This window comes from Talpa occidentalis, unplaced genomic scaffold, assembly GCF_014898055.3.
Source record: "Talpa occidentalis isolate TD23 unplaced genomic scaffold, MPIMG_talOcc4v2.1 talOcc4.11, whole genome shotgun sequence".
In the NCBI taxonomy this organism is placed as follows: Eukaryota; Metazoa; Chordata; class Mammalia; order Eulipotyphla; family Talpidae; genus Talpa; species Talpa occidentalis.
Window position 1 is genome coordinate 63,206,713 of NW_023601104.1, and position 26,614 is coordinate 63,233,326.

At 40.2% G+C, this 26,614-nt stretch overlaps 1 protein-coding gene across 5 annotated transcripts in view; it reads right to left on the bottom strand.

The window, feature by feature from the left end:
- The window catches only part of DDHD1 (DDHD domain containing 1), a 74,505-nt gene extending 50,956 nt beyond the window's left edge, over nt 1-23,549 (bottom strand). For 4 of the 5 annotated variants that reach the window (XM_037503360.2, XM_054690436.1, XM_054690444.1 and 1 more), the window contains exon 1: nt 22,534-23,387. In XM_037503360.2, coding sequence (XP_037359257.1) covers nt 22,534-23,356 — 823 coding nt within the window. In that variant the 5' untranslated portion in view covers nt 23,357-23,387. Of the gene's footprint in view, nt 1-22,533 lie in introns of all 5 variants that reach the window. The other variant, XM_037503361.1, reaches the window with a different exon arrangement.
- Between the last annotated feature and the right edge of the window lie 3,065 nt (nt 23,550-26,614).

Sequence of the window (26,614 nt, forward strand, 5' to 3'; positions counted from 1 at the left end):
AGCAGCATCTTTGTGGACTCACCTCCGAAGGGAAGGGAAACAAGGAAAAATAAGGAAATGGGACTAAATCAAACTAAAAAGCTGTGCACAGTGAAAGAAACTATCATTAAAACGAAAATATGCCTTACTGAATGGGAGAAGATATTTGTACTTCATACTTACAAAAAGGAACTAATATCCAATGAACTCGTACAACTCTAAGAAATAAACAATCAAATCATGTGCAGAAAAGCAAAACAGACACTTCCCCAAAGACATAAAGATGGGAAAATGTACATGAAAAAAATGCTCATCATTGCTTATATTCAGGAAAATGCAAATCAAAACTACAATGAGATATCACCTCACACTTGTGTTTAATTAGTACATGGCATGAACGCTTTGTAAATTAGGAATTAAATATCAAAATGTTACCTCCCTTTCAAATACCTGAACAGTTACTCATTCACTAGACAAGGACCATGATCTGGAGGAAAAATGTGGGACAAAATGAATTAAACAATCATTACTTGAATCATCATTTAACTTGGCCCATAATATTATAACTGCAAACCTGGGTTAGTAGTTAGCAATCATATAAAATTCTATGCAATAAAATAAATAAATATAATTCAAAATATACCTGGGTCACAACTGAAAATACAGTAACAATCATTCAATGTCTAGGCAAGGGCCACTTTCAATATCTACCACTCACCAAGTTTAAAATAATTTCAGTGATAAGAAATTCTGGGTAATATAATTATACCTTGAAAACTGTTTACTTTTCTTGACACAACAAACAAGGCTGTAAAGGGTTTCAAACTTGTACATATTTGTTCTGGAAAAAAAATTTTTTTTTAATTGACTTAAAGCTGGTTACAACACTGTATATGACTGGGAGTATAGGTTCACATATCTTCAGATGTATGAACCACACCATGCCCACCACCAAAGCACCCACTAATTCTTCACCAGAATCCACTGGGCTCTCTTCCCCCTCTATTCCCCTTCCCAAATGCACCCTTCACCTTCTGGTAACCTAATTCTGCATTCTGATTTCTAGGGTCTGTTTTGGTAAAACCTATATATATTTCTTGGTTCTTCATGAATGTAACTGTAAAATTAATTAGATAGATTGTTGTCCTGTATTAGTTTGCTAGGATTGTTGTAACAAAATACAACACCACATTCAGGGTAGCTTAAACGAAGGAAACATTTCTCACAATACTAGAGGTTAGAAGTCTAAGGCCTCTCTCTTTGGTTTGCAAATGGCTACCTCTTCTCTGTGGCCTCATAAAGTCTTTTCTCTGTGTACCTGCAGCCCAAATCTCTCTGTGCATACAATTTTCCTCTTACAAGGACACCAGTCATATTGCATTAGGGCCCACACATCTCTTTAAAAGCCCTATCTCCAAATATAGTCACAATCTGAGGAAGTGGCCAAAGTTAAGGATTTAACATACAAGTTTTGGGGGAAATACAATACAGTCCATAATGGTTCTCAAAGGTTGTTACTACAAGATCCGTTCAGGCATTCACATTACATTTTGATCCTTTTCTTACATTTAATTCACAGAGGAAAGATTTTAAATGTTGTTAGCAAGCTCTTCATTTCAAAAATGAATAAAGGGCTTTAAATCACTTTTGCCCTTAGCCTTCCAAGTTTAATATTTTGGTGGATCTAGACAATACAGAACTTTATATGCTCAAGGAAAAAGTTCTTTCCAGGTAATACATATAGCTAGGGGAGAGAGACCTGTGTCAAAAATGGAGTATACGTTATTAAAATAAACTCGTGCAATTTTTTTCTTAATGTTAATTTTAATTTAATGGAGATAATCCAGTATCGACTACGACCTTTATCAGATTACTAAAGTCAAAAGAAGGTAAATTAACAGAGTTGAAATTTTATAATTAGTAGAGTATCATTCAAACCTGTCTGTCTTACCTTCTTCTACACTCTACATGTTTTCTAAGGTTTTAGCCTGTGATTCTCAAATCTGGCTGATTGTCAGAATCACTTAAGAAATTAAATTGAAAGATGGATTTTTTAGATTCCTTTCTATATATTAATGTCAGGATCTCTGGGGAGAAGGTCCAGAAAAATGTATTAAAAAAAATATTCCCCATAAACTTGAAAGGATGAAATAGAAAGTAAATATAAATGCAAACTTTTTCTTTCCTTTTTGCACTTTTTAAAATTCTAATAAAAATTTTATTTTTTTGTAATTTATTTTTTCATTTATATCTTTTACATCATTGTGTAGTCCCTATAAAATTCCCTCCACCAGTTCACCCGTATACCATCACCAAAGTCCCTTGTGCTCTTCTCTCCCCTATTTTGACCCCTTTTCCTGCCCCTCCCTCGCAGAATGTCTTTTATGGTTGCCTGCTAGTTTTGCTTTATTATTATTGTTGTTATTTTTTTCCCTGATCCCTTATTGGTCCCCCTATATTCCTCCTATAAGTGAAACCATTCGATATTTTTCTTTTTCCTTCTGGCTTATTTCACTGAGCATGATCCCTTCAAGCTCTGTCCATGTTGCTGTGAATGGCATGAGCTTATCTTTTTAGATTGCTCAATAATATTCCATTGTGTATATATGCCATCTTGATCCAGTCATCTATTTTTGGACATTTGGGTTGTTTTCATATCTTACCTATAGTGAATTAATGCTGCAATAAACACAGGAGTGCAGGTATCATTTTGAATTAATTTTCTTGTGTCCTTAGGGTAGATTCCTAGGAGTGGAATTGCTGGGTCATATGGTAGCTCCATTTTTGGTAGTTTGAGGAATCTCCACACAGCTTCCCATGATGGTTGCACCAATTTGTATTCCTACCAGCAGTGTGGGAGAGTTCCTTTTTCCCCACATCCTCACCAACATTTCCTGTTGCCTTGCATTTTTTTTTAATTTCTTAAAAATTTTTTTAACATTTTAAAAAAAGATTTATTATTTGTTTGTTTGTTTATGCAAGCACTGGATACAGTCAGAAGTGCAGGAGGGTAAGAGAATTCACCAGAGCCAGAGCAGGGAGCAGAGAAGGCAGAAGGACCGAAGTACACTGCTGAGAGGAGCAGCGGGCGGCAGGAGAGGTCTGCGCGCCATGTGGGACCCTCCTCCGGTGGCCAGGGAGCAGCTGGGGATCAAACCAGCGCCACAGAGGCTGTGGGCAGCTTTGCAACCCAGCGCTCAACTGCTGCGCCACTGGGAAGGCCCTTGCCTTGCATTTTTAATGTGTGCCCTTCTCACTGGTATAAGGTGGTATCTCATTGTGCTTTTGATTTGCATTTCCCTGATTATAAGTGATGCTGAACATTTTTTTTTTCTTCATATACCTGCTGGTGATTTGCATTTCCTCTTTGGAGAAGTGTCTTTTTAGCTCTTCTGCCCATTTTTGGACTGGATTGTTTACTTTGTTTTTGTTGAGTTGCATGAGCTCTTTGTAGATTTTTGTGATCAGTCCCTTCTAAGTTGCATTGAGTGCAAAAATTTTCTCCCAATCAGTAGGGTGTCTTTTTGTTTTGGTTAGTGTCTCTTTTGCTGTTCAGAAGCTTTTTAGTTTGATGTAATCCCAGTTGTTTATCTTTTCCTTTACTTTCTTTGCTTTGGAGGATGTGTCTTTAAAGATGTTACTGAGATGTGGCCTCCTTGGTGGTGCAAGGCGTTAAGCACTAGCACTATGAAGCAATCCGCAGCCCCTGCAGCATGAGTTCGATCCCCGGCCGGCCAGGGAGCAACTCACATGGCACAGCAGACCTCTCCTGTCTTGCCCGCAGCTCCCCTCAGCAGTGTATTTCAGTCAGTCTGCCTGTTCTGTTCCCCACACTGTCTCTGGAGAATCCTCTCATCCTCTGTATCTCTGGCCTGTACCCCAGCTCTTGTATGCATAAATAAATAAATCTTAAAAAAAATGAAGATGTTACTGAGATGTATGTCATGTAGAGTTTTGCCTATATTTTCTTCTATATATTTTATGTTTTCAGGTCTTACATTCAGGTCTTTTATCCATTTTGAGTTATTTTTTGTGCATGGTGTGAGGTAGTAGTCTAGCTTCATTCTTTTGCAAGTAGCAGTTTAGTTTCCCCAGCACCACTTACTGAACAAATTGTCCTTATTCCATTGCATATTCTTTGCTCCTCTGTCAAAGATTAGTTATCCATAAATATGTGGGTTTATTTCTGGGTTTTCTATTCAATTCCATTGGTCTGTGTGTCTGTTTTTTGTTCCAGTACCAACTGTTTTAATTATTATGGCTTTGTAGTACAGTTAGAAATCAGGGAGTGTGATACCTCCATTCTTCTTCTTTTAAGTAAAGGGAGTTTTGGCTATTCGAGTTTTTTTCTGGCTCCATATAAATTTCATCAATATTTGTTCTATTTCTTTGAAGAATGTCATTGAAATTTTCATCACAATAGCACTGAATCTGTAAATTGCTTTCAGTAGGATGGCCATTTTGATAATTCTTCCAATCCATGAATAAAGACTATCTTTCCATTTCTTTCTATCTTCTTCTATTTCTTTTAACAGTGTCTTCTAATTTTCTTTGGCTAGGTCCTTCACCTCTTTTGTTAGGTTTATTCCCAAGTATTTGATTTTTTTTTTGGTTTCTATTATAAAAGGCACAGCTTTCTTAATTTCTTCTTCAGATTGATTATTTGCATAGAAGAAGGCTACCAATTTTCATTTGTTGATTTTGTATCCTGCTACATTACTAAACTATAATTTTGATTAGTTTTTCTGTGGAGTTTTTAGGATTCCCTGTGTATATTGTATTGTCTGCAAATCATGATAGTTTTACTTCTTTCCCTATTTGGATTCCTCGTATGTATTTCTCTTGTCTTATTGCTCTGGTTAGGACTTCTAGTACTATATTGAAAAGCAGTGGTGAGAGAGGCCATCCTTGCCTTGCTCCAGATCTTAAGGGAAAGGCTTTCAGCTTTTCACCGTTGAGGATAATATTGGCTGTGGGTTTGTTGTATATGGCTTTTGTTATATTAAGGTATGTTCCTTCTATCCCAAGGATTTCGAGGGCCTTCATCATAAATAGATATTGAACTTTGTCGAATACTTTCCCAGCATCTATTGATATGATCACATGGTTTTTATTTTTCTTTTTGTTGATGTGTTGGATTACATTAGTTGATTTTCAGATGTTGAACCATCAGAAAATGTATGTCCCTGGCATAAATCCTATTTGGTCATGGTGTATTTTTCTTACGCATTGTTGGATTCTGTTGGCTAAGATTTTGTTGAGGATTTTTGCATCAATGTTCATTAGAGAGTTTGGCCCATAGTTTTCTTTTCTTGTCTGGTTTTGGTAGTAGTATAATGTTGACTTCATAAAACGTATTTGGTAGTATTCCTTCCATCTCAATTTTTTGAAAGAGTTTTTAGGTAAGATAAGCACTAGTTCATTTCTGAACATCTGGCAGAATTCATTTGTGAAACCATCTGGTGTTGGGCTTTCTTTTCTGGGGACAGTTTTGATTACTGTTTCAATTTCACTGCCTGTAATTGTCTGTATTTAATTTCTTCTTTATCAAGCTTTGGATGATTATATAATTCTAGGAATTTGTCCATCTCGTCTAGATTGTTGAGCTTGTTTGCCTATAACTGTTCAAATAATCTGATTATTCTTTTGATTTCTGCTGTGTCTGTTGTAATTTCTCCTCTTTCATTTATGATCCCATTTGTTTTCTCCAGTTTTTAATTTGTGAGCCTGTCTAGAGGTTTGTCTATTTTGTTTATTTTTTTCAAATAACTAACTTTTGGTTTTGTTGATCATTTGGATTGTCTTTTTGATTTCTAGATCACTTATTTCTGCTTTGATTTTTATTTCCTTTCTTATACTGGCTTTGGGTTTTTTTGTTTTTCTTTTTCTAGTTCTTTGAGATGGGAGATTAGGTTGTCTCTTTGAGCTCTTCTTTGTTTCTTGATGTGAGCCTGTATTGCTATATACTTTCCTCTTATTACTGCTTTTGCTGTGTCCCATACATTCTGAAAAGTTGTGTACTCACTGTCGTTCATTTCTAGGTATTTTTTAATTTCTTCTTTGATCTCCTCATTAACCCAGTGGCCTTCCAGTAGTGTTGGTTTCAATCTCCATGAAGTAGGAGGATTCCCTGCTTTCTTTTCATTGTTTATTTCTAGTTTGATGCCTTTATGATCAGAAAAAATAGTTGGTATGATTCTGATCTTAATGTATCTGTTGAGGCTTGCCTTGTGACCCAATATGCGATCAATCCTAGAGTATGATCTGTGTGCACTTGAGAAAAATGTGTTCTCAGATTTTTTTTTGGGGGCGGGGTGGGCGCAGTGTCTTATAGTTGTCTGTTAAGCCCATGAGATCTAGGTCCTTATTGAGGGCCCTAGTGTCCTTGTTTTTAATCTCATTGATCTGTCCATTGGTGAGAGTGGGGTGCTGAAGTCTCCTACTACACATGTATTTTCTCTAATGTCTGCTTTCAAGGCTGAATTATTAGCCCGGAATATATCAGACAATTATCTGAATTCAGACAACTGATATATTTTGGTGCTCCTTCATTTGGGGAGTATATGCTGATAAGTGTTATGTCTTCCTGATGTACTGTCCCCTTAATCATAATGTAGTGACTGTGTATCCTTTTTACCATTTTCATTTTGAAGTCTATTTTATCTGATATAAGTATAGCTGTTCCTGCCTTCTTTTTTGGTCCATTTGCTTGTAGGACTGTTTTACAGACTTTTACTCTCAATCTATGCTTATCTTTTGTATTAAAATGTATTTCCGGGCCTCCCCGGTGGCGCAGCAGTTGAGCGCTGGGTTGCGAAGCTGCCCGTGGCCTCTGCGGCGCCGGTTCGATCCCCGGCTGCTCCCCGGCCACTGGAGGAGGGTCCCACATGGCGCACAGACCTCTCCTGCCGCCCGCTGCTCCCCTCAGCAGTGTACTTCGGTCCTTCTGCCTGCTCTGCTCCCCGCTCTGGCTCTGGTGAATTCTCTCACCCTCCCGCGCTTCTGACTGTATCCAGTGCATGTATAAACAAAACAAACAAATAAATAAATAAAACATGCCTCTATAAAAAAAAAAAATGTATTTCCTATAGACAGCAGAAGGTTGGGTTCTGTTTTTTAGGCTAGCCTGCTACTCTGTCTTTTTATTGATGGGTGTAGTCCATTTAAATTTAGAGTTAATATTGATACACTGGCATCCATATTTGCCATTTTGTTTGCCTTTTTGTGATTCTATCCCTTACCTATTCTGGTCTTCCTATTCATTCTTCTGTTGGTTTTGGCTTTAGGGCTTCTTGTAGTATTTTTTGGAGTGAGGGTTTAGTAGTAATGAATTTCTGGAGATTCCGTTTGTCTAGAAGGTCCTTATTTTTTCTTTGTAGAGGAAGGAGAGCTTTGTGGGGTAAAGTACTCTTGGTTGACATTTGTTGACTTCGATCTTTTAAAATATGTCACTCCATTCTCTTCTTGCCTGTAGTGTTTCTTCAGAGAAGTATGATGTCAGCCTGATTGGTTTTCCTTTACAGGTTATCTGTTTCTTCGACCTCATCATTTTCATTATTTTTTCCTTGTCTTGGACTCTAGAAACTTTACTATTATGTGTCTCGCTGTAGTTTTCCTTTCATTGTGGTAATATGGTGTTCTTCTGGCTTCCTGGATATTCATTTTCATTTTCATGTTTTGAGAAGTTCTCTTCAATTATGTCCTTGAATAATTTCTCAGTTCCTTGGTCTCTTTCCTCACTTACTGGAATTCCTATGACTCTTACATTTCCTTTCCTCATGGTATCAGATAGTTCTCAAAGTGTTTCTTCTTTCTTTTTCCTTTGTACTTCTCTTTCCTTTTCGTTTTTTTTTTTTTTTTGGTTCTTTTTATGTCTATTTTCAAGAGTACTGATTTGTTCTTCCATTTCTTCTATTCTTGTGACTACTGCCAGAATTCTTGACGTCCTTCACTAATCTCTGGATAGCCCCACTTCCTCAATTTCTTCTTTAGGGATTCATTCTAGTTCCTCAGTTCATTGCTTACATTTTTGTCCCTTTCTGTGTTTTCTCCTAATTCTTTAAGTGTTTTCATTATGGCAATTCTGAATTGTTTTTCTGCCAGGCAGAGATATTCTTCTATGTTCATTTTATTGGGTTCTAGAGGTTGACTTTCTTTCTGTAGTGTGTTGTTCCCAGAAGAAGCATTTTGATCCTTTGTATTTTTCTTTTATCCTATTGTTTGCTTTTGGTTTTACTCTGTTTGTAGTGCCATATTACTACTGGTATTGGTGGGCATGACTTCTGATTTCTCTTGTTGAGGTGCAGATGTTTATGTATGGCTGGTGTCTGAGCCGCTGTGGCTGGTGAGTAGAGTAGTAGTGGGGGATCTTGTATTTTCCCTCTGTTTTCTTCAGCTGTACTCCTGGCTCTAGATAGGGGGTACTTACTGTTGTTCTTCCCAGGGCACTGGGGGCTACTGGACTAAGTTCCTACTTAGGTGCACCTCCAGGCTGTCTTCTATTGAGGTAGATGCTGTTTTGAGCTGTGATTTGTTCCAGGAGTCCCTGCTTTTTCAGCCCCCACTATGTAGGATGGGATCTAATGTCTCAGCCTGTGGAGTCAAGAGTCTTGTGTGGAGCGCTGCACCTCCTGAGGCCAAGTCCACTGGAAGGTGCTTGCAGGTTGGGTGGGATGTACTTCTCTGTTGAGCTGCTAGGTCCTTCTAGACGTGGGTTGGTGGAGTATTGATTCTCAGACCTCTGATGGCTCCCAGTGAGTGAGTTGTTGCTGTTTTAGCCTGGTCTGCTAGGGAGCGCCATGGTGCTGGGTAGGATGGTCTTTCCAGGGTCCGCTATCTCCTGTCATCTTCTGGTGTTCTAAGATGTCTCAGGATTTTGCCATGGCCTCCAAATTTTTCTCTTTCTTTTCTTTTCCTGGGTGAAGTGGGCCAGCTTTGTGGGTGGAGGAGGGGAGAAGGATTCTAGATCTATCATTCTCTCTCCTCCCTTCCCCTGTCACGCTCACTTTCCAACAGATTCTGTTGGATCACCAACTTTGTCCAACATGTCTGAGTCCCACCAGGAGCTTGTTATTTCTCCCCATCAGTTGTCTTTATAGGAGAATTTAATCTAGTGTCCCTTTGCTGCCATGTTTGTGACGGAAAAGTCTTTTGCAAACATTTTCACTGTAACAACTTCAACAGAGCATTTCCAGAGACTGACCTCTGACTTAAGTAACCAGGATCTTTGTATCTTTAATTTAGCACTGTTTTCTCTGCATTCCAGATATAAATGTCCAATGGTATACTGGACGCTTCTATCTGGGTATACAACAGGTACCTTAGATGTTGTATTTCAAAACAAATTCTTATGTAACTTTCCTCTGTAACCCCAAGATGGATATGGTGGGAAACCTGTTCTTCCTCCACAATCCACCAAAATGAAACACATTTAGAGATAACCTGGACTACCTTTCCTCTTACAGCTACTTAGTGATAGTGTACATTCTATGTCCGCCACACCTCCAATAGCCACTCAGCATTGCCCTAGATCATCACTGTCTCTCACTTGTAGCACCACAATAATTCAGTTGGCTTGATTATGACCTGATGTTTCCAGCTTTCCATTTATCTTCTAATACTGCAGATTGATAATCTGGCAAATCTAATGAAGATTTCTCCATTATAGCTTCTAATGTTTCATTGGATAATTTAAATTTTCAGGATGAAAGGCCCTTCCTGACCTATTCCCTCCTTCCCTAACAAGTTTCCATCTACCCTGTTCCCAATGCTCCTGCCAAACAGAATCTCTTCCCTCACAATGCCAGATCCTGAAACATGCCATTACCTCTGACAATAGCAACCTTCCTGGCAAAGCAGCAGCAGCAGCAACATCTGCCGCTCTCCTGTCCACCTGTGACTATGCAGGTGCTTCTCTTTCCTAATAAAACTGTCCTTTTAAAATGTAAACAAACAAACAAACAAAAAACTCAAAACCTTCCTTAGATCCAAGTCAAGAGTAAATTTCTCTGGAAACCTTTTAATAAATCTGAGGTAGACTAGGTCATCGCTCTTTTTGCTGAGTACACAGTAGATGAGTACTTCTGGAATAAAATAAATGTGCTTACTGAGGTTAAAACAATGTATTGAAAGAAAATTTTAATTACCAAAGAAGCACAAAGATGTCAGACTGTCAAAATAGTTTCACCTCAGGCCAGTTAACTAGCTATAAATGAAGTATGGTCATTTCAGAATTTAATCTCTAAACCGTGTCAAAATCAAAAGAGAAAACAATCATAAAAAAGAGAAATGGGAGAGAAAAGAAAGGAACCTCCAAAAATTCACCAAACAATAGAAAACTTACAATGTCTTGCATCCAAAAAAACCCCTAGTTATTCAAAGAAGCATGATAATCTAATGAATAAGCAACAAAAAAGTCAATAGCACCAGATCCATAAACAACACAGATGGTAAAATAATGAAAGGTGTTAAAATAATTATTACACTCTCTAGAGTCAAGAAGGTAAAGGAAAATTAAAACATGACAAGGAAAGAATAGATATCTAAATTCTTAGAAATGGAAAAAACAACATCGAAAATGAAAAGAACACCAAACACAAATAAGAACACAGCAATAGAAACCATTCAAAATGAAACAGGAAAAAGAAAACAAACAAAAATGCCGACCTGTGAAATATCAAAGACTTTCATGTAGGAGGAATCCCACAAAAGGGGAAGTGTGAACAGAAGAAAAAAATTCAGAGAAACAATAGCCAATCATTCTCCAAATTTGGTGAAAACTATAAATCCATAGTTCCGAGAAATTCCACAAATCCCATGCAGAAGAAATATGAGGAAAACCAAACCAACACACATGTATCATAATTAAGTTGTAATAAACCATCAGTAAAGGGAAGGGGATTAAGTTGAGAGGAAAAAAAAATATCTAGCAGATAAAAGTATCTGCAAACTTTTCATCAGAAACTATGCAAGTGAAAGAGAATGGTATGACAAGTTCAAAGCCCTGAAGGAAAAAAGGCAATCTAGGATTCTTTAAAAAAATGAAATAAAAATTTTTAGACAAAAGTTAAAAGAATTTTTCACCAGCAGATCTGCAGTACATTAAAGAAGTTGTTAAAGCAGAAGAACTTGATGAAAATTTCAATACTAAATGGAAATTTGAGTCTATATATAGGCATGAGGAACAACCAAATAATGAACAGTTGGTAAACATGAGATTCCTCATTTAAAAGGAAGTCTCTTTAAAATTGCTTAAACAATTCTTTTGGGGTTTAAAACATATGTAAGAAGATGCATAACAGCAGCAAACTGGCTAAGAAGGGATCAATGGAAGTACATCAATAAAGTTCTTTCACTCTACATGAAATAACAATTTTTAAGTTAGACTTCAAGCGAAAGAAGTACACTGAAAATCCTACAGCAACCACAAAAAGAGTCTGTTAACTCTTTTTTAAAGACTGTTAAAGGCTAACAGACTATGCTTCTATCCTTTAAATAAGCAGATACACACTAAATTTGGAAAATTCTATTTTTTTCCTTGAATTCTTGGAGACTTGAGGTTAAAGGACAACTAAAACAGTATCTATTGAAAGGCAAGGTAAGCATCAGATGTTATACAAGTCAGTAAAAAGAATTCAGCTACAATTTTTTTTTTTTAAAGATTTATTTATTTATACAAGCACTGGGTACAGTCAGAAGCGTGGGAGGGTGAGAGGATTCACCAGAGCCAGAGCCGGGAACAGAACAGGCAGATGATACACTGCTGAGGGGAGCAGCGGGCGCGGCAGGAGAGGTCTGTGGCGCCAAATGGGACCCTCGCCAGCAGCCAGGGATCCAACTGGCACTGCAGAGGCTGCGGGCAGCTTTGCAGGCCAGCGCTCAACCGCTGCACCACCAGGGAGGCCCTCAACTACAATTTTTAACAAGTTGTTAAAGATCAAGTGTGGGCTACAGTGGGTTGTGTAGAACCCCTGGGGACTCAGATACAAGAAGAAACTACATCCCTTTATACATTCTTCTTCAAAGATTTTACCAGGAGTTCATAAGGAGAACTGGGGAAAGAGTACAAAACCTGAGGAAATATCCCTTGTGGAGCAGACCTACAGGAGAGGACTATGGCAGCCGTGGGAAAGGTGTGAAGCCTTATCTGGACCCTTCCTATCTCACCTATGGAATAAAAGCCTTAAAGTGCTACTAGGAGGACAGCAAATGCTGTTGCTTTTAGGGCACAGGTAAAGACCCATAGCAACTGGGAGAAGCAAAGGAGAAAAATAAAACAATTAACCTTGATGCGGGGGCAGGAAACTGTGCTGGAGTAAGAGCAAAATCATGGAGAAGGTCCCACTCAACAGTCAAAGACAATGTGACTAAAGGAACTCCCTCGTGATGCAAAGGGTTAAGTATCAGCACTAGGAAGCTATCTGCAGCCACTGCAACAGGAGTTTGATCCCCGGCCAGGGAGCTACCCACATGGCGCAGCAGACCTCTCCTGACTTGCCTGATGCACCCCTCAGCAGCGTATGTCAGTAGATCTGTTTGTTCTACCCCCCACTCTATCTCTAGTGAATCCTCTCATGCCACCCCCATACCTCCTGGCCTACACTCCATTTCTTAGATGCATAAATAAATAAATCTTTAAAAAACAATAAAATAAATTGATCAATCTCTGACCCAAAAGGCCAAGCAAAGACAAGATGCCCCAATTTCCTACATTAAAACTCAAATGTGCTATAACAGAAGTTCAGCGTTGTTTAACAAAAAGTTGAAAAATGCAAAAGAAGAATAAACAACATACCATCAATACATAAAACTGTCCACAAATATGGATGAGACATGTCCCAAATGTTGGAAATATTAGAGAATTTTAAAGACCTATGATTAATATGGTAAAATCTAGTGGTAAAGGTGGGCACCATGCATAATTAGATGGATAATTCACAGAGAGATGGAAACAACAGGAATTAAAAAAAAATGCTATGTTAAGAACATGGTGAGAGATAAAGAGTATCTTTTTAAAGATTCATTAGTAAATAGACTCAAAAGGCTGAGGGAGAATCAGTGAACTTTAAGTTAGGAGAAATTACCTAAACTGAAATACATACACGAAAAAGACAAATTAGAAAAATTAAAAAATAGAACAGAGCATCAGGAGTTGGGGGACAACATCAAATGATCTAATATATATGTAATTTGAACCCCCAAATCTCAGAAACCACCCACTAGCATTAATATAAAAATGGTATCCCTAAAAGCTAAAGATGGTTATGAAATGGAAAGGGTTATGAAACAGTGAATCCAAAAGGCAGGAAAAGGGGGGGGGGGCAACAAATAATGGCACAAATGAAAACAACTAGCAAGATGGTAAATTTTAACTCAATTTAGTATTAATGTCAAATATAAACACCATATATCTGTTATATATTATATATAAGTGAATATATATACACACACACACACAGAGAAAGAGAGAGAGAGCGTGCATCACTGAATTTGAAGAAATTTTGATAGAGCTATAGCTTCACTCTTCCTTATTCACAAATAAAACAGGCCAACCACACACTTTTTAATTTCCAGAAGCTAGGTTTCTACTTCAAGAGCAAACACATCAGCTGTCTTGAACACAATGATTAATATTTATTGAATCAGGTGCTAAGTGTTTCATATAAATGTATTTCCATGGAATCTTCATAACAACCCTGTGAAGCAGGAATTATTAGCCCCATTTACAAAGGAGAAACTAGGTCACAGATTATAATTTACCCAAAGTCATACAGCTATGGCAATTCAAGGATTCAAACTAAGGGAATCTGAAAACAAAGATCTTTTCTGAGTCTACTCAGAAGAGTACTTTTATTGCCAATGCTGGAAAATAGATGGCTGTTTCAAAATGCTGGACTCCGAGTAGATTAATATTTGAAACTAGATCTTGCACTAGGTTCCAGAATGGAGGTGCCATCCCTACAACTGGTATTCAACTGCAGGTCAATTAAAAGGAATCCCTCAACGTTTTCATGCTGAGGTCTCCAGTGTAGAGGAATCATGGGCTATTTCTTTCTTGCCAACATGGCAGAAAACCAAGAACACGACTGGCTCTGCCTCAATAGAGACTGTGCAGTCTTTCAGAAAGCTGTAAAGTTCTCTATTGTATCAAAAATCCTGGTAGTTGGTAGAAATGTCCTAAATGAGCTTCTGGGGTAGAGTCAGTACCTCCCATATCTGGTGATGAGATCTGCATACCAGAAAAAGTAGATGCTCAAGAATTCAGAATGTTTTTATTTCTTTCCCATAGGCAGTAGATTTGTACAAGAATGACTGGTGTACTCCTCTGGGACCCAAGCCAGGAAGCTCTTTCTGGGGCCTGAACGATTAGACAAGCATCAGTCAGTTTTTCAAATGAGGAAGCAACAGTTATAGGGGTTCTTCAAGGGCTGTGCCTAATTGAGAGTTAATTACCAAGACAGCAGGCCAAGAAATGCTATCTCAAAAAAGAGATGACAAATCAAAATGGGACAAGTTGAAAGCCAAGAATGTCAGTGGGTTGTAAATTTGAAAGGGTAGAAGCAGAAGGGAAATGGGGAAATAACAACTAATTGTTAAACAGCATTTACTATCATCATGGACTGTTTCAAGATTGTTAAATATTTTAATGCATTTATCACAGCAATTTTGAGATAGAAACTATGATCTACATTTTACAGAAGAAACTGAGGCAGAAAGAACTGAAGTTGTCCAAAGTCTCGTAGGCAGTATACGGCAGAGTTGAGATTTGGAACAGTCTGCTTCCTGTGGTCATTTACATTCATAAACATTACACAGTGCTGTCTCTCTAGGAAAACCAGTAAGAATTGAAAGGAAGGCAGCAGAGTTGTGGTAAAGAGTAGATTTGAAAACAAATGTAAATTACGTATGCCCTTAAACCAAATACCACAATTTTGTTCATAAAAGACAGAATCTTGCCCGGCAGTCAGAATTCTAAGTAATTCAATCCCGAATAAGGAGCATTTAGCATGTGTGAGGCATAGGTCTGCTCTTCTGCCCCACTTAAAATAGTGCAATCATGTAGTTTACATAAAAGAACAGGCTAAGTATAGTAAACACATTAAAGAACAAACTACAACTATATTTTACAGATTCTAAAATATTTTTAGAACTTTTTTGTGTGAAAGACAAAAGAGCAGAAATCATGGGTAGCAGTGTTAATCTTAAATGGTGGCTGGATACACAGTAAAGGCAGGCATTGTTCATAAACCTTACAGACATGTATATGGGTCTCTTTCAGTGAAAGCCATATAGTAAGGGTTTATTTCAGCAGTGGAGAGCCAGCAAGGAATAGTGAGTGCTACTAAAAAGCTTGAGCAGCCATATTGTGCTTTCCTCAGTTCGAGTAATCGTTAACAACCTCTTTAGAGTAGACTCTTTCCATTGACTGTCTTTTGGTGTACAGCAAAGATTTTATTTTCCAAAGCATAAAGAAAACTGGGGGTACTTAATGTTTAAAGATATACCAAACATTAAACTGCAAGTTTTACTGAAGATCCAGGAGGGTAAATCAACAGGGCATGGACACTTTGCCTACCTAGAAGCAATTCTAGCATGGGAAGAAAATAATGCATTCAAATAAGACAATACTAATTGAAAGTTGATCATATAATATGTAGTAAAATACAAGGGTGAAATTGTATTTAACTATGTCTGTATCAGGACTCAGAAGTTAATCCCAACTCTGCTTCCTCTGCATCATCTAAAGTAACTGAGCAGCACATTTTATGGCATATGACTTAGAAATCTTAGGGTTTGGCATAGTTTATCCAGTTATTTGTCCCCTATCATGTGGCTCAAGGATTACCCTGCATTTGTTGAGAATGCTAGTTCACTGAGAAGAGGAAAAGGGAAAATTATTGACATGAGCTATTTACAATTGTGTATGAATAATTATATTCTAGCAAATAAAAGCTTAACTCTCAACTGTTCGGAAAGCTATACATTCAGAAGCAACTTATATTTCTCTAAGATTTCTAGATATCTAAGGTGTTGGGATACAGAAGTACCAGTAACAATGTACTGCTTTTTTAAACATTAAATCTGTCCATCATTTACATGTTTATGTAACTCTGGGTTTACATTTTAACTCCTCCTTATGTGAACATGCTTCACTCACCCTCCACCAAACCTCCTGTGCTTAATGCCCTATCTCCTTTGCCGGATTCCCTCCTCCTTCACCCAAGTTCTCTCTGGTAACCAGCATGTTTTTCACTGTGTTTTTCACAAAGTATGCTGTACTTTGCCATTATATGTGTTTTTTTAAATTTATATTCCACAGAGAAGTGAAGCCATCTGATATCTGTCCTTTACTTTCCGACTTATTTCACTTAGCATAATCACCTCAGGTTCCATCCATGTTGCCCCAAAAGGTACTATTTCAATAATGTAATGTAATTATCAAAGTCTGGCCTTGCCCTCAATCATTCAACAACATTTATTTGAACATACAAGTGCAAGGATTATAAAGATCAACTAGATAATACTTAATGAATTAAGATACAAATATTAGAATATAAATGAGTATAATTTATTGCATGAAAATCAGATACAATTAGAAAATCACCCAAAATAAAATAATTTCATACAATTATATCAATATTTCTCCAGGTCTTTTTCTGGCACAGGCAAACCCTACTTTTCACCATCTTGAATTCCATTTGTCCCTTAATGCAAGAAGTATAAAAAAGTAACTATATTGTGTTTTTCATCCCATTAATCCACTTATTTGTTAGAGATACACCAGCTTTTGTGGGAACAATTTTTCTTTACCAAGGAGACTCAGTAGAATCTTAGATTATACATATTAAAATGACTATGGAAAATTACGCTTTTTCCTTGATCTGCTTATTAAACAAATGTTCAGGAATGTATTGTGGCAAAAAGGAGACTATCTGTATCTATATCCTTTATCAGTGCTCAAAATTTTCTTGATAAGACAGTTTAAATTCCATTACACTCATGGAATGATAAAGGTCTTAGATGAGATTCCCCAACAATCAGGGATTCAAGAACTGCCTAACTTCCAACCTCTTCTGTCAGTAATCTCCATCTGTGGCTTCCTGTGAACATATTCCACATTTCCTTCTCACTTTTCTATGTCATTGCTCTCCTCACCCAGTGTCCATAATTCTCATAGGTTTGTTGACTACCAATATCTACCCTTTTCTAGTTTTCTACAAGAAAGGACCAGTCCTGGAGTTCTAGACATGAAAGATGTTAGCAAAGCAGAAACTGTTCGGCAAGATGTAAAGATGAAAGATGTAGGAAATAAAATTTGGGAGAAAGAAGAGACAGATCTCTTATGGCTAAATAGTACAGGAGGAAAGAAAGGGAGCTACAGGGGGAGGAGAAATAAAACACTTGCACAACATGCATTATTACATTTGAGCTATATACAAAGTGGATCAATAGTAGATGATTTTTTTAAGCTATTAGTACAGTGTAAAGGAAAAGTCCTTAATACTTGATCAAGAATACCAAGTCCTGCTCTCCACAGATCACTCACTAATCATTCAGAACCTTGTGCTGTTTCCATAGGCTTCTGAAAAATACAGACTAAAGCAGGTCTGATCCAGAATGGGGTTCTCAAGACTTCTCCCAGAATTCTGCAAACCTGAGCAGTCAAGGTCCCAGTGCAGCTCAAGACTACTTTCCAGTCTGGGATAGTGGGAGATAATATAGTAAAAAGAGTAAGAGATAAAAAGTCTTCAATACTTTTTCAGATTCAGGCATTTCAGTCCCTGACCCTGTAAGTCTGCTTTATTGTTTCTTTTTTTAAGTTTCATCAATTTGAAACTAGTTTACATAACCATATAATTTGGGAGTACAACTTCACACCTCCACATGTGAATGTGCCTCACTTACCCTCCAACAAAGCTCCACAACCCTGTCATCTTCCCTCCCCAATCCTTCCTCTGGTAACCTGTATATTAGCTATAAAGTATAAGAATTATTCTTGTTGTTAGGCTGGTTTTTTCATTTTGGTTATGCATATTCTACAAATGAGAAAATCTGCTTTACGGGTGGAAGATACTGGGCCTTCTACTAGCTCGGACTTCATTATTTTTCCATGATGTACTGTGCTGTGCTTCATAAAGGATTATTAATTATTATCGCTACTAATTTTTTAAAAGATTTATTTATTTATGCATACAAGAGCTGGGGTGTAGGCCAGAGGTGCAGGTGAGTGAGAGGATTCACTAGAGATAGAATGGGGAGCAGAACAGGTGGACTGACTGAAATACACTGCTGAGGGGAGCAGCGGGGAGACAGAAGAGGTTCACTGCGCCATGTGAGTCAGCTCCCTGGCCGGGGATCGAACTCGTGCTGCAGTGGCTACAGATAACTTCATAGTGCTAAGACTTAACCCCTTGTGCCACCAGGAAAGCCCTAGTTACTAATTCTTGACTAAAAAACCTGAGAGGGTTACAGTTATGCCAATTAATAAGTATATAATTTGGGTACCTGCAGAAAAGCCATGTTTTTTCCTACTTCATTTTACTGGGAATATTATCTCTTCAATATATCATAAAGACTGGTTAATTTCTAAAGTGTTTAAAATGGAAAATGGTTTATAATTATAATGCAAGTCAGTCTTTTAAGCAGATCAGAAAAGGGGGCAGTGGGAAGGGAGAGGAAGAAAACTATGGCTTACAGTTAGTGACTACTTCTAGAAACTATACATTCATATATATGTACTTGGCCAATTAAATAATTATTTAGCCAATGAATGGAAATTATATACTCCCTAGTGCATGTTGCACAAATCACTACCATCAGAATTGCTATGAGAATATTCTAAACTCATCAAATATTTTTATAATGTATAATATACCTTGCTATCACTATTACTAAATGCTTTGGCAATTTTTTTCTTCTTGGTTTTTTTTTTTTAAAGATTTATTCATTTATGCATACAAGAACCAGGGTACAGGCCAGAAGTGTGGGGGGGTAAGAGGATTCACCAGAGACAGAGTGGGAAACAGAATGGGCAGAGACTGAAATACACTGCTGAGGGGAGCAGCGGGCGAGTCAGGAGAGGTCTGCTGCGCCATGTGGGTAGCTCCCTGGCCGGGGATCGAACTCATGCTGCGGTGTCTGTGGACAGCTTCATAGGTTGCATCTTAACCCCTTGCGCCACCAGGGAGGCCCCCATTTTTTTTCTTATTATTCTTTATAAACATTCTTTCACCCTTATGAGGTATCGGTGAATAACAAAAACCCTGGATACTCAACAATTTTGCACTGATCAGCCTTATTAACTTTTATGTGAACTTCTACAAGTAAGGTGTTGTAGAATATATACAGACATAATAAACACATAGTACTTTGTGCAAATCACTGTTCTACATATATAAAAACCCTCAAAACAAGCCTAAGAGGTAGCTACAAGCAGTTTAGGAAAAACACTAGGGGAAAAGGGAGGTCACGTAGTCATTACTCAGCAATGATCAGTTTTTATCTAAAATGTCCACATGCAGTCAGAAAGATAACTAAACAGACAATAAAAAAATTTTTCAGTTTCATATGTACTAATATTGGCTTTCCATCTACAGAAGACAAATTCTGTTCCCAATTCATGTAACCCAAACTTGTTCAAAATTTATTTGCTACTAAGAGTTCAAAAGGAAGAGTAACTATAACACCTTTCTTTTACGCTAGGCACAACTAACCTGTTGGCCTGATGCCTAGGTGCAGTAGGCTCAGTTGGGTCACAAAAGTCTAAATGGCCACTGGATTACGCAGGAAATTATTGGACTTTTCTCTTCTCGTTACTATTACTCAGAAAGTTTCCAGAAATGTTAAAAAAGAAAAATAAAGTGGGAGGAAGGTCAAAAGCTGCCAACTCTTTCCATTTGAAGGAAGAGTGGAGAGACCAAAGGGGGCTGCACCCTTCCTAGGTGTGGAAACCTATATAATAGAGACCTGAAGAACCAACTGGCACAGTTACATGGATTTTGTGAAAAGTGGTTAATTACAGACAAAAAGCACTATTGTGTTTTCACTGTAACTCACATGAAAGCGTGGGACACCCACAGACATGTGTCCTGCCTAAAACTATTTAGAAAATGTGAAAAGTCACAATAGATGTTACCAGTTAAAAAATATTTTTTATAATTTGTCTACTAGCTGTCTGCTTTAGGAAAGATGTGAGAAGACTTAAGTTTACGTGTCCTTTTAGGTTAACTTTGGTAGTCCCTTACTGTTTCTCACTAGATTTGACTCTAACATTCTAATGATATATTCCCCAACTCTCCATTCAACTTCTGTATTATCACCAGTCACCTAACTAATAGAGAACCTTCAACTCTTGGGCTGCCATTAATCACAGGATAAAGTCTAAACTTCTTAGAACTTCATAGTCAACCTTGTTCTTTCTCTAGCTACTCTTCCAAATATGCCACCAACAGGCAGGTGCTCCCTTCACAAACTCTTCCTTCCCTAACCAACGCCTGTGTCTCTACAATGGTCAAACCCCAAACCTAACCTGTGGCTTGGCCTCCGCTGTTGCAGTACTAAATTCCTCAAAATGCCATGCAGTTTCATGCTTCTGTGTGTCCTTGCAGGTTACCACATTTAGCTGGGGAACGCCTCCCCTTCCATCTCTCTTTCTTCTGCCTGATTAGATTCATGGACACTGCACTGTCACCATTGTGAACTGCTTTACTATTTTCTGAGTGACCTTGAACAATTTATTAATTTCACTGAGCCCATTTCTTTATATATAGAATATTAACATTAATTTACTCTCACTAAGAAATAATGAATGTGGAAAAAAAAATCACTTTGTAAAGTTACAGCACTATGTAAGCATTAACAATTTTATCATAAGCTAAAGCAAGCCAGTATTCTAGGTGAATATACTTCAGCTGATCTAAGGACAAGATACATCTCTTGGTTTCCAGTGCCCTCTCCAAGGATGCCTTGCATTTGAACCAACTTTCTGGAACTACTAAGTCCTTGACGTCTATCTGCAAAGGAAAAAATTTTATAGTGATGTCTAGGTCACTTTAAGAAAAGACTTAATGGTAAGTTCCTGAAGGGTAAGGATTGTCCTTTTCCCCCCACCTTCCCTTTCTCCTCTTCACAAGAGTACAGTATTATGCACATATGCAAATACTTAGTAAATGAAAGAGCTGAAAGAATTAGTGAACATAAACAGAACCTATCCTTAGAAAGCTTCCAATCAACCAGAAGGATGTGACAAATTCCATAAGAATCTGGCTTTGTCAAAATGGTAACAAATGTCTTCAGTCATTTAAAATGTGGTAAGAAATTAAATTTCCTGGTTATTTTATTTGGTGATTTGATAGTCTTAGTGACTCATGCTTAACATATGAATGTTTTAACATTGAGTTATTGATATAATCCAATACCTATTTATTTTAATTTATTTATGATTAATTTTATCTATTGCACTAGGCCCTATGAAAGTACAAAGATAAAGGTAATGGACTCTGCCCATAAGATGCTAAACATATAAAAGAAAATTAAATCATTAACACATATAATTAATACCAGGCAGAACGCTGTAATATGTACAGAAGACTCAAAGCTAGTGACAGTAAACGAAGATACCTGAGTTAGGGCCCTGGGCCCATAAAAATTAAAACGGTGTTATTACAAATTGTTGATGGTCCACAGCTTCTATTTTTCAAGAATATCCATTACAAATTAAGAATATCCATTAAAAAATATTTGTTACATTCAATCGCAGGATTTCTGATCATCTCCCTTAATCACATTTAATTATAAAATTAATTATGTTGCTGTCTAAGTGAATAAGCACCCACTGGAAACACATAGTTCAATGCCCTTTAGGTACATGTTACCTCATTTAATTTCCACAATAGCCCTCTGAGGTAAATGAAATTATCCCTATTTTACAGATGCAGAAAACAAGGCATAGGCCTTGGGATTTTTCAAGGTTACGAGGCAGAATTAAAAATATGTAAAGAAGGACTTAGACATAAACGAGTATTGCACAGTGAGCAGACCCCCTCGCCAGGTTGGCTCACGCCTTGCTTTGCACCTTTCATGCCCCCGGGGGGGAGAGGGGAACATCTCCTTCCCTTTCCCGCCAGGGATTCATTTTTCTTTTCCCGATTCCATACCGAACTGTTGATTCTCGTGCACAGCCTCTCAAACGTTCCCACTCCAAAGGACAAGTTGCTATTTAAATCATAGGCAGTTCAGGGTAAATGAGACAGAATCAGATGCCCGGGTAGGCAAAGCTCCGATGGGGTCACGAAATGAAGCCTTCCTGGCTTGCCTCCAAGGGATGGCAGGCGGCGCTCCCCGGGCAGTATCTTCCTGTGACCTCGGGCAGCTCGGGCTCTGCCTTCTGCTCTCGCACCCATCACCCCATCACCCCGCGGCTCTGCCTGCACCACCTCCATCCAGCTCCGACCCAGGGCCAGGCCTGACGCGCCTCCCTCCCCACAGGTCAAGCTCCCGCCCCACTCGCGACGAGCCGGCCCCCCGCCCCGTCCCCTCGCCCCGCGGGTCACTCACGGTTCCAGTACACCGGGTAGCACTCTCCCTGGGTCACGTCCACCTCGTAGAGGCCGCCCCGCACACACACCCGCTCGACGTTCACCAGCTCCTCCATCTCGGGCTCCGGCCCCGCCGCGCGCGGGCAGAAGCCGCAGACGCCGTCCTCATCCTCGTCCTCCGCCGGGGAGGCCGGGCCGCCCGCGGGGTCGCCGTCCGGGTCCTCGGCCTGGGGCTGGCCGCCCGTGGCCTGCAGCAGGGTCCGGAAGGCGAGCTCGATGCGGAGCGAGTCGTAGCCGATGAAGGGCTTCCAGGTCTTCTTGTCCTCCTTGTAGAACCAGCGCACCTCCTCCGGGCCCAGCTCCGTCACCACCTCGTAGCGGTGCCGGGCGGCGGAGCCCCCCGGCCGGGTGCGCTTCCTCTCCCCGGGGCCCCCTCCCGCGGCCCCGCCGCCTCCGGAGTTGGACGCGACCAGCGGCGGCTGCTGCGCCGGGTGCAGCGACGAGGTGCTGCCGGCGCCGCCGCTCTCGCCCTCGCTGTAGTAGCGCAGCGAGGACCCCGACTCGGCCGAGCTGAAGTCATAGTTCTCGTCACTGAGGCAGGGGTCCAGCGCCAGCGGGTGGCCGCGGTCCTCGGCGCTCGGCGCCAAGTGCAGCCCCGGCTCCCCGCGCAGCAGCGCCAGGGGCACCTGGCCGTCGCCGGGGTCCCCGCCGGGCAGGTGATCGAAGCAGCAGACGCCGCCGCCGAACGGGGGCTCCGCGTCCGAGCCCAGCTCCCAGGCGGCGCTGCCGCCCCGGCCGTTAGGCTCCGGGCTCCGCGGGGAACCGCGGCCGGGGTAATTCATGGTGTGGAGACAGCGCCGGCAGTGCGGCCCCGCGCCGAGCCGCGGCCCCCGGCGCTTCCGCCACACATTCAACGCCGCCGCCCACTCCACCCCGAGTTTTTAATCTTTCAAATCCCGACCCCGGCTGCGGCGGCGGCAGCAGCGGCGCCGGCGGCTCCGCCCCCCTCAGGCTCGCGGCCGCCGCAGTCGCGTTCCGCGGCCCGCCCATTGTCGCGCAGCCCGACGTAGGCGGCGCTGGGCGCGCGGCCCCGCCCCCTGGCGGCGCGCGCCGTCCCGGAAGCGCTGTTGCCGCAGGCGCCGTGCGCGAGCCGCGCCCCTCGCGGGTGCCGCTGTGGGGTCAGCTAAGGGCGCTCGGTCACCCTTCGGGTACCTCGAGACCCCTGCGACTCGAGTTCTTGAAACGCGGGTTCGCGCTGGGGGCGTGGCTTACATTCCTCCCCAGCCGGAGCCCGAAATGCTTAAGCTGCTTCTCAGAGGGCCCTAGGGAACTGGATTCTCCTGCCAGGCTGATGTGACCTTAATTAAGTCTTCTTGCGGCAGCAGCTGGACCTTCTCGGTCACCTCGTTCTAGCCCCTCCAGAATGGTGGTCCACGCGAGGTCTGCCACCCCTTGTCCTGGGCATGCTAACGTTGGCGTCCCCGCTCCCTTAGACTCAGGAACCCGAGTCTAAACCACCCTTCTTGTGCTACCTCTATTACTGCTTATCTTTCAGTACTTACATCCTGTTTTCTCAACCTCGTGATGAGGTCCCTAAGGGATACCTAGTCTGTAGGTCTCTCCCACACCTGGATGCACAATTTGATTATAACGAGGCAAATTCAGCCAGGGTGCTTAATCATTAGAACGAGAACGAAAGCCAGAAAACTAGAGTTAGTTTTGCTACCTAACCGCAGAGAAGTCACAATCTCTTTAATCTTGGTTGTCTTATGTAAAATGAAAGTGATTATTTGACCGAATGATCTCTAAAATCTCTTCTATCAATGGAGTTCTGTCACTTTCCGGGTTCCTTACGCATCTCTGATTCTGTAACTGTGGAATAAGGTTGAATACTGGGGCTCCTTTTTGTGTAATTACATATTTTTTTATATTTACATATTTTATTAGCCCACATCACCTTATGGGGTAAATCCAGAGAAAAACAGTCTCCAATTTCTGTATTCTCATGATCAATCTTGTTTGTTTTTTTTTTCACTCTGCTTGTAGGGAATCAGATTTGCAGAGCAGTTTTTCTTGCTCCTGGGATCTAACTTGTCAGAGATAAAGTCATTTAAAGCAGAATCACCTCTAGCTTGTACAGTGCCTTTGTATGAATTTGAAAAAAGGTGTCGCTTCCTGTGGTCAGATACAGTCCACTATTGGGATTCATAACTTGGTAAGCAGAACAGTGTCTGGATTTCTGTCCCAATTTGTGCTCTTTGCTGGGTACTCCTGTGCAGCAAACAACCTGCCCAGTGGGCACTGCAACAACCCATCTTGAAAGCATCTGCAATCAGAGGCCCGACTTGTATTTATACTGTTTTCTTAGTACCTGTTTTTCAATTTCCTCACCAGTCTTTCTATTGACATGAGTTTTGATTTATTTTCTACCTGTGAAAACATTCATTCTACACTGCTTTGATGGTCAGCTATGTGCCTGACACTTCTGTGCTAGGTTCCTATAAAAAAGAGAATGGGAGGGCCTCCCTGGTGGCGCAAGGGGTTAAGTCTCTGCACTATGAAGCTACCCACAGCCACTGCAGCTGGAGTTGGATCCCAGGCCAAGGAGCTAACCCACATGGCAGAGCAGACCTCTTCTGTCTCACCTCTCCTGTATCTCAATAGATCCACCTGTTCTGCTCCCCACTCTGTCTCAGGTGAATCCTCTCACCTACCCCACCGTACCTCTGGCCTACATCCCAGTTTTTGTATGCATAAATAAATAAATCTTTAAAAAAATGAAATAAAGAAAAAGAATGGGAGACATTCAGTTTCTCCTTCAAGGACCTTACAGCCTAGTGGGAGATAGAGACAAGTGAACAGATACATTAAATATAGTGTGAAAAATACTATAAAGGGGGCTTAAAATAAAAGATATCACTTCACTTAAAATAACACTATCCATTTAGGTTTCTGGATGGAACATAACTTGTGTAGCCATCTAGTCAGATTACCTTAGTCAAATTTCAATTGTTAAAGACAATGTCATTCCCATTAATGGATATTATCCTCTGGAAAAAAAAAATACTTCCTATCCTGTATTGAATGAATGTTTCTATTGTCTAATGTTGTTTAAGTTATATTGAGAAGACTGCTTTCTCAGGATCTACTACATAAGGCCACACACTTGTAGGCAGTGTGCTCTTTCTTGAAGAAAATACTGATCCTCACAAATGATGAAAAAACCCACAATCCAGTTGGCAGCAGAAGGGAACCCTAGATTTTCTCTTGAACTTTCTGAGGGGAGATACCAGTATTTATGGAAGTTGAGATTGCTTTTGTCTCCTTGGAAGTGAGCTGGGGTTAGGACAGACCTGTGTAACTGGTCCCACACCAAGAGTGAGTAAAAGATTTTTGAAAGTATAAGATCAAATCTGCTTACCTGCATGTGTTTATTTCCTAGTTATTCCTTAGTCACATCAAGGTAAAGGCCATGAAGCGCCTCTCCTCAATTTTCTTTTCTGTGTAAAAAGCCATCTTTTATCTGATTCTTCCTGCCACTCCTCGCCTACTTTTGCTTTCTACAGCATCTTTCCAAGTCATATAATCCTGACAAGAGAGGGAAGGGGTCCTCTATTGCCGTTCCCACCTCTAGAAGAAGTGTCAGGTAGCTCATCAAGATTCTACATCACTAGAGTCACAACTGACAAAGCAGTAGCTGATCTTCCTGGGTTGTATGTAAAACATTCTATTGTATTTTAATAATTACCCAAGAGTAAGCCTCTTTCACATAAGCCAAATATATATGGTTGAGTCATTTGTGGATAAATGTTGTAAGAACCAGGTGGATGTGAAACCAAGCCTGGGGAGTTCTTATTGGAGTGAGAGAGAAAAAGAGCAAACCCAACCGATTTTTACTGTAAAGGATGGAAGCAGCTCATCTGCACATCCTTGGACCTTCCTTTCCCCATTAGGCACAAGGCAGGGGCTAGGTACCAACAAAGGCCATCCTCCTCTTCCACCTCTCAAGAGTTATATGGTAAAGTATTGTATCAACTTTCTTTGTCTATCTCCCTTAAAGTTTGTCCCCGTTGTTCATTTTTACCTGTATAAGAATATTA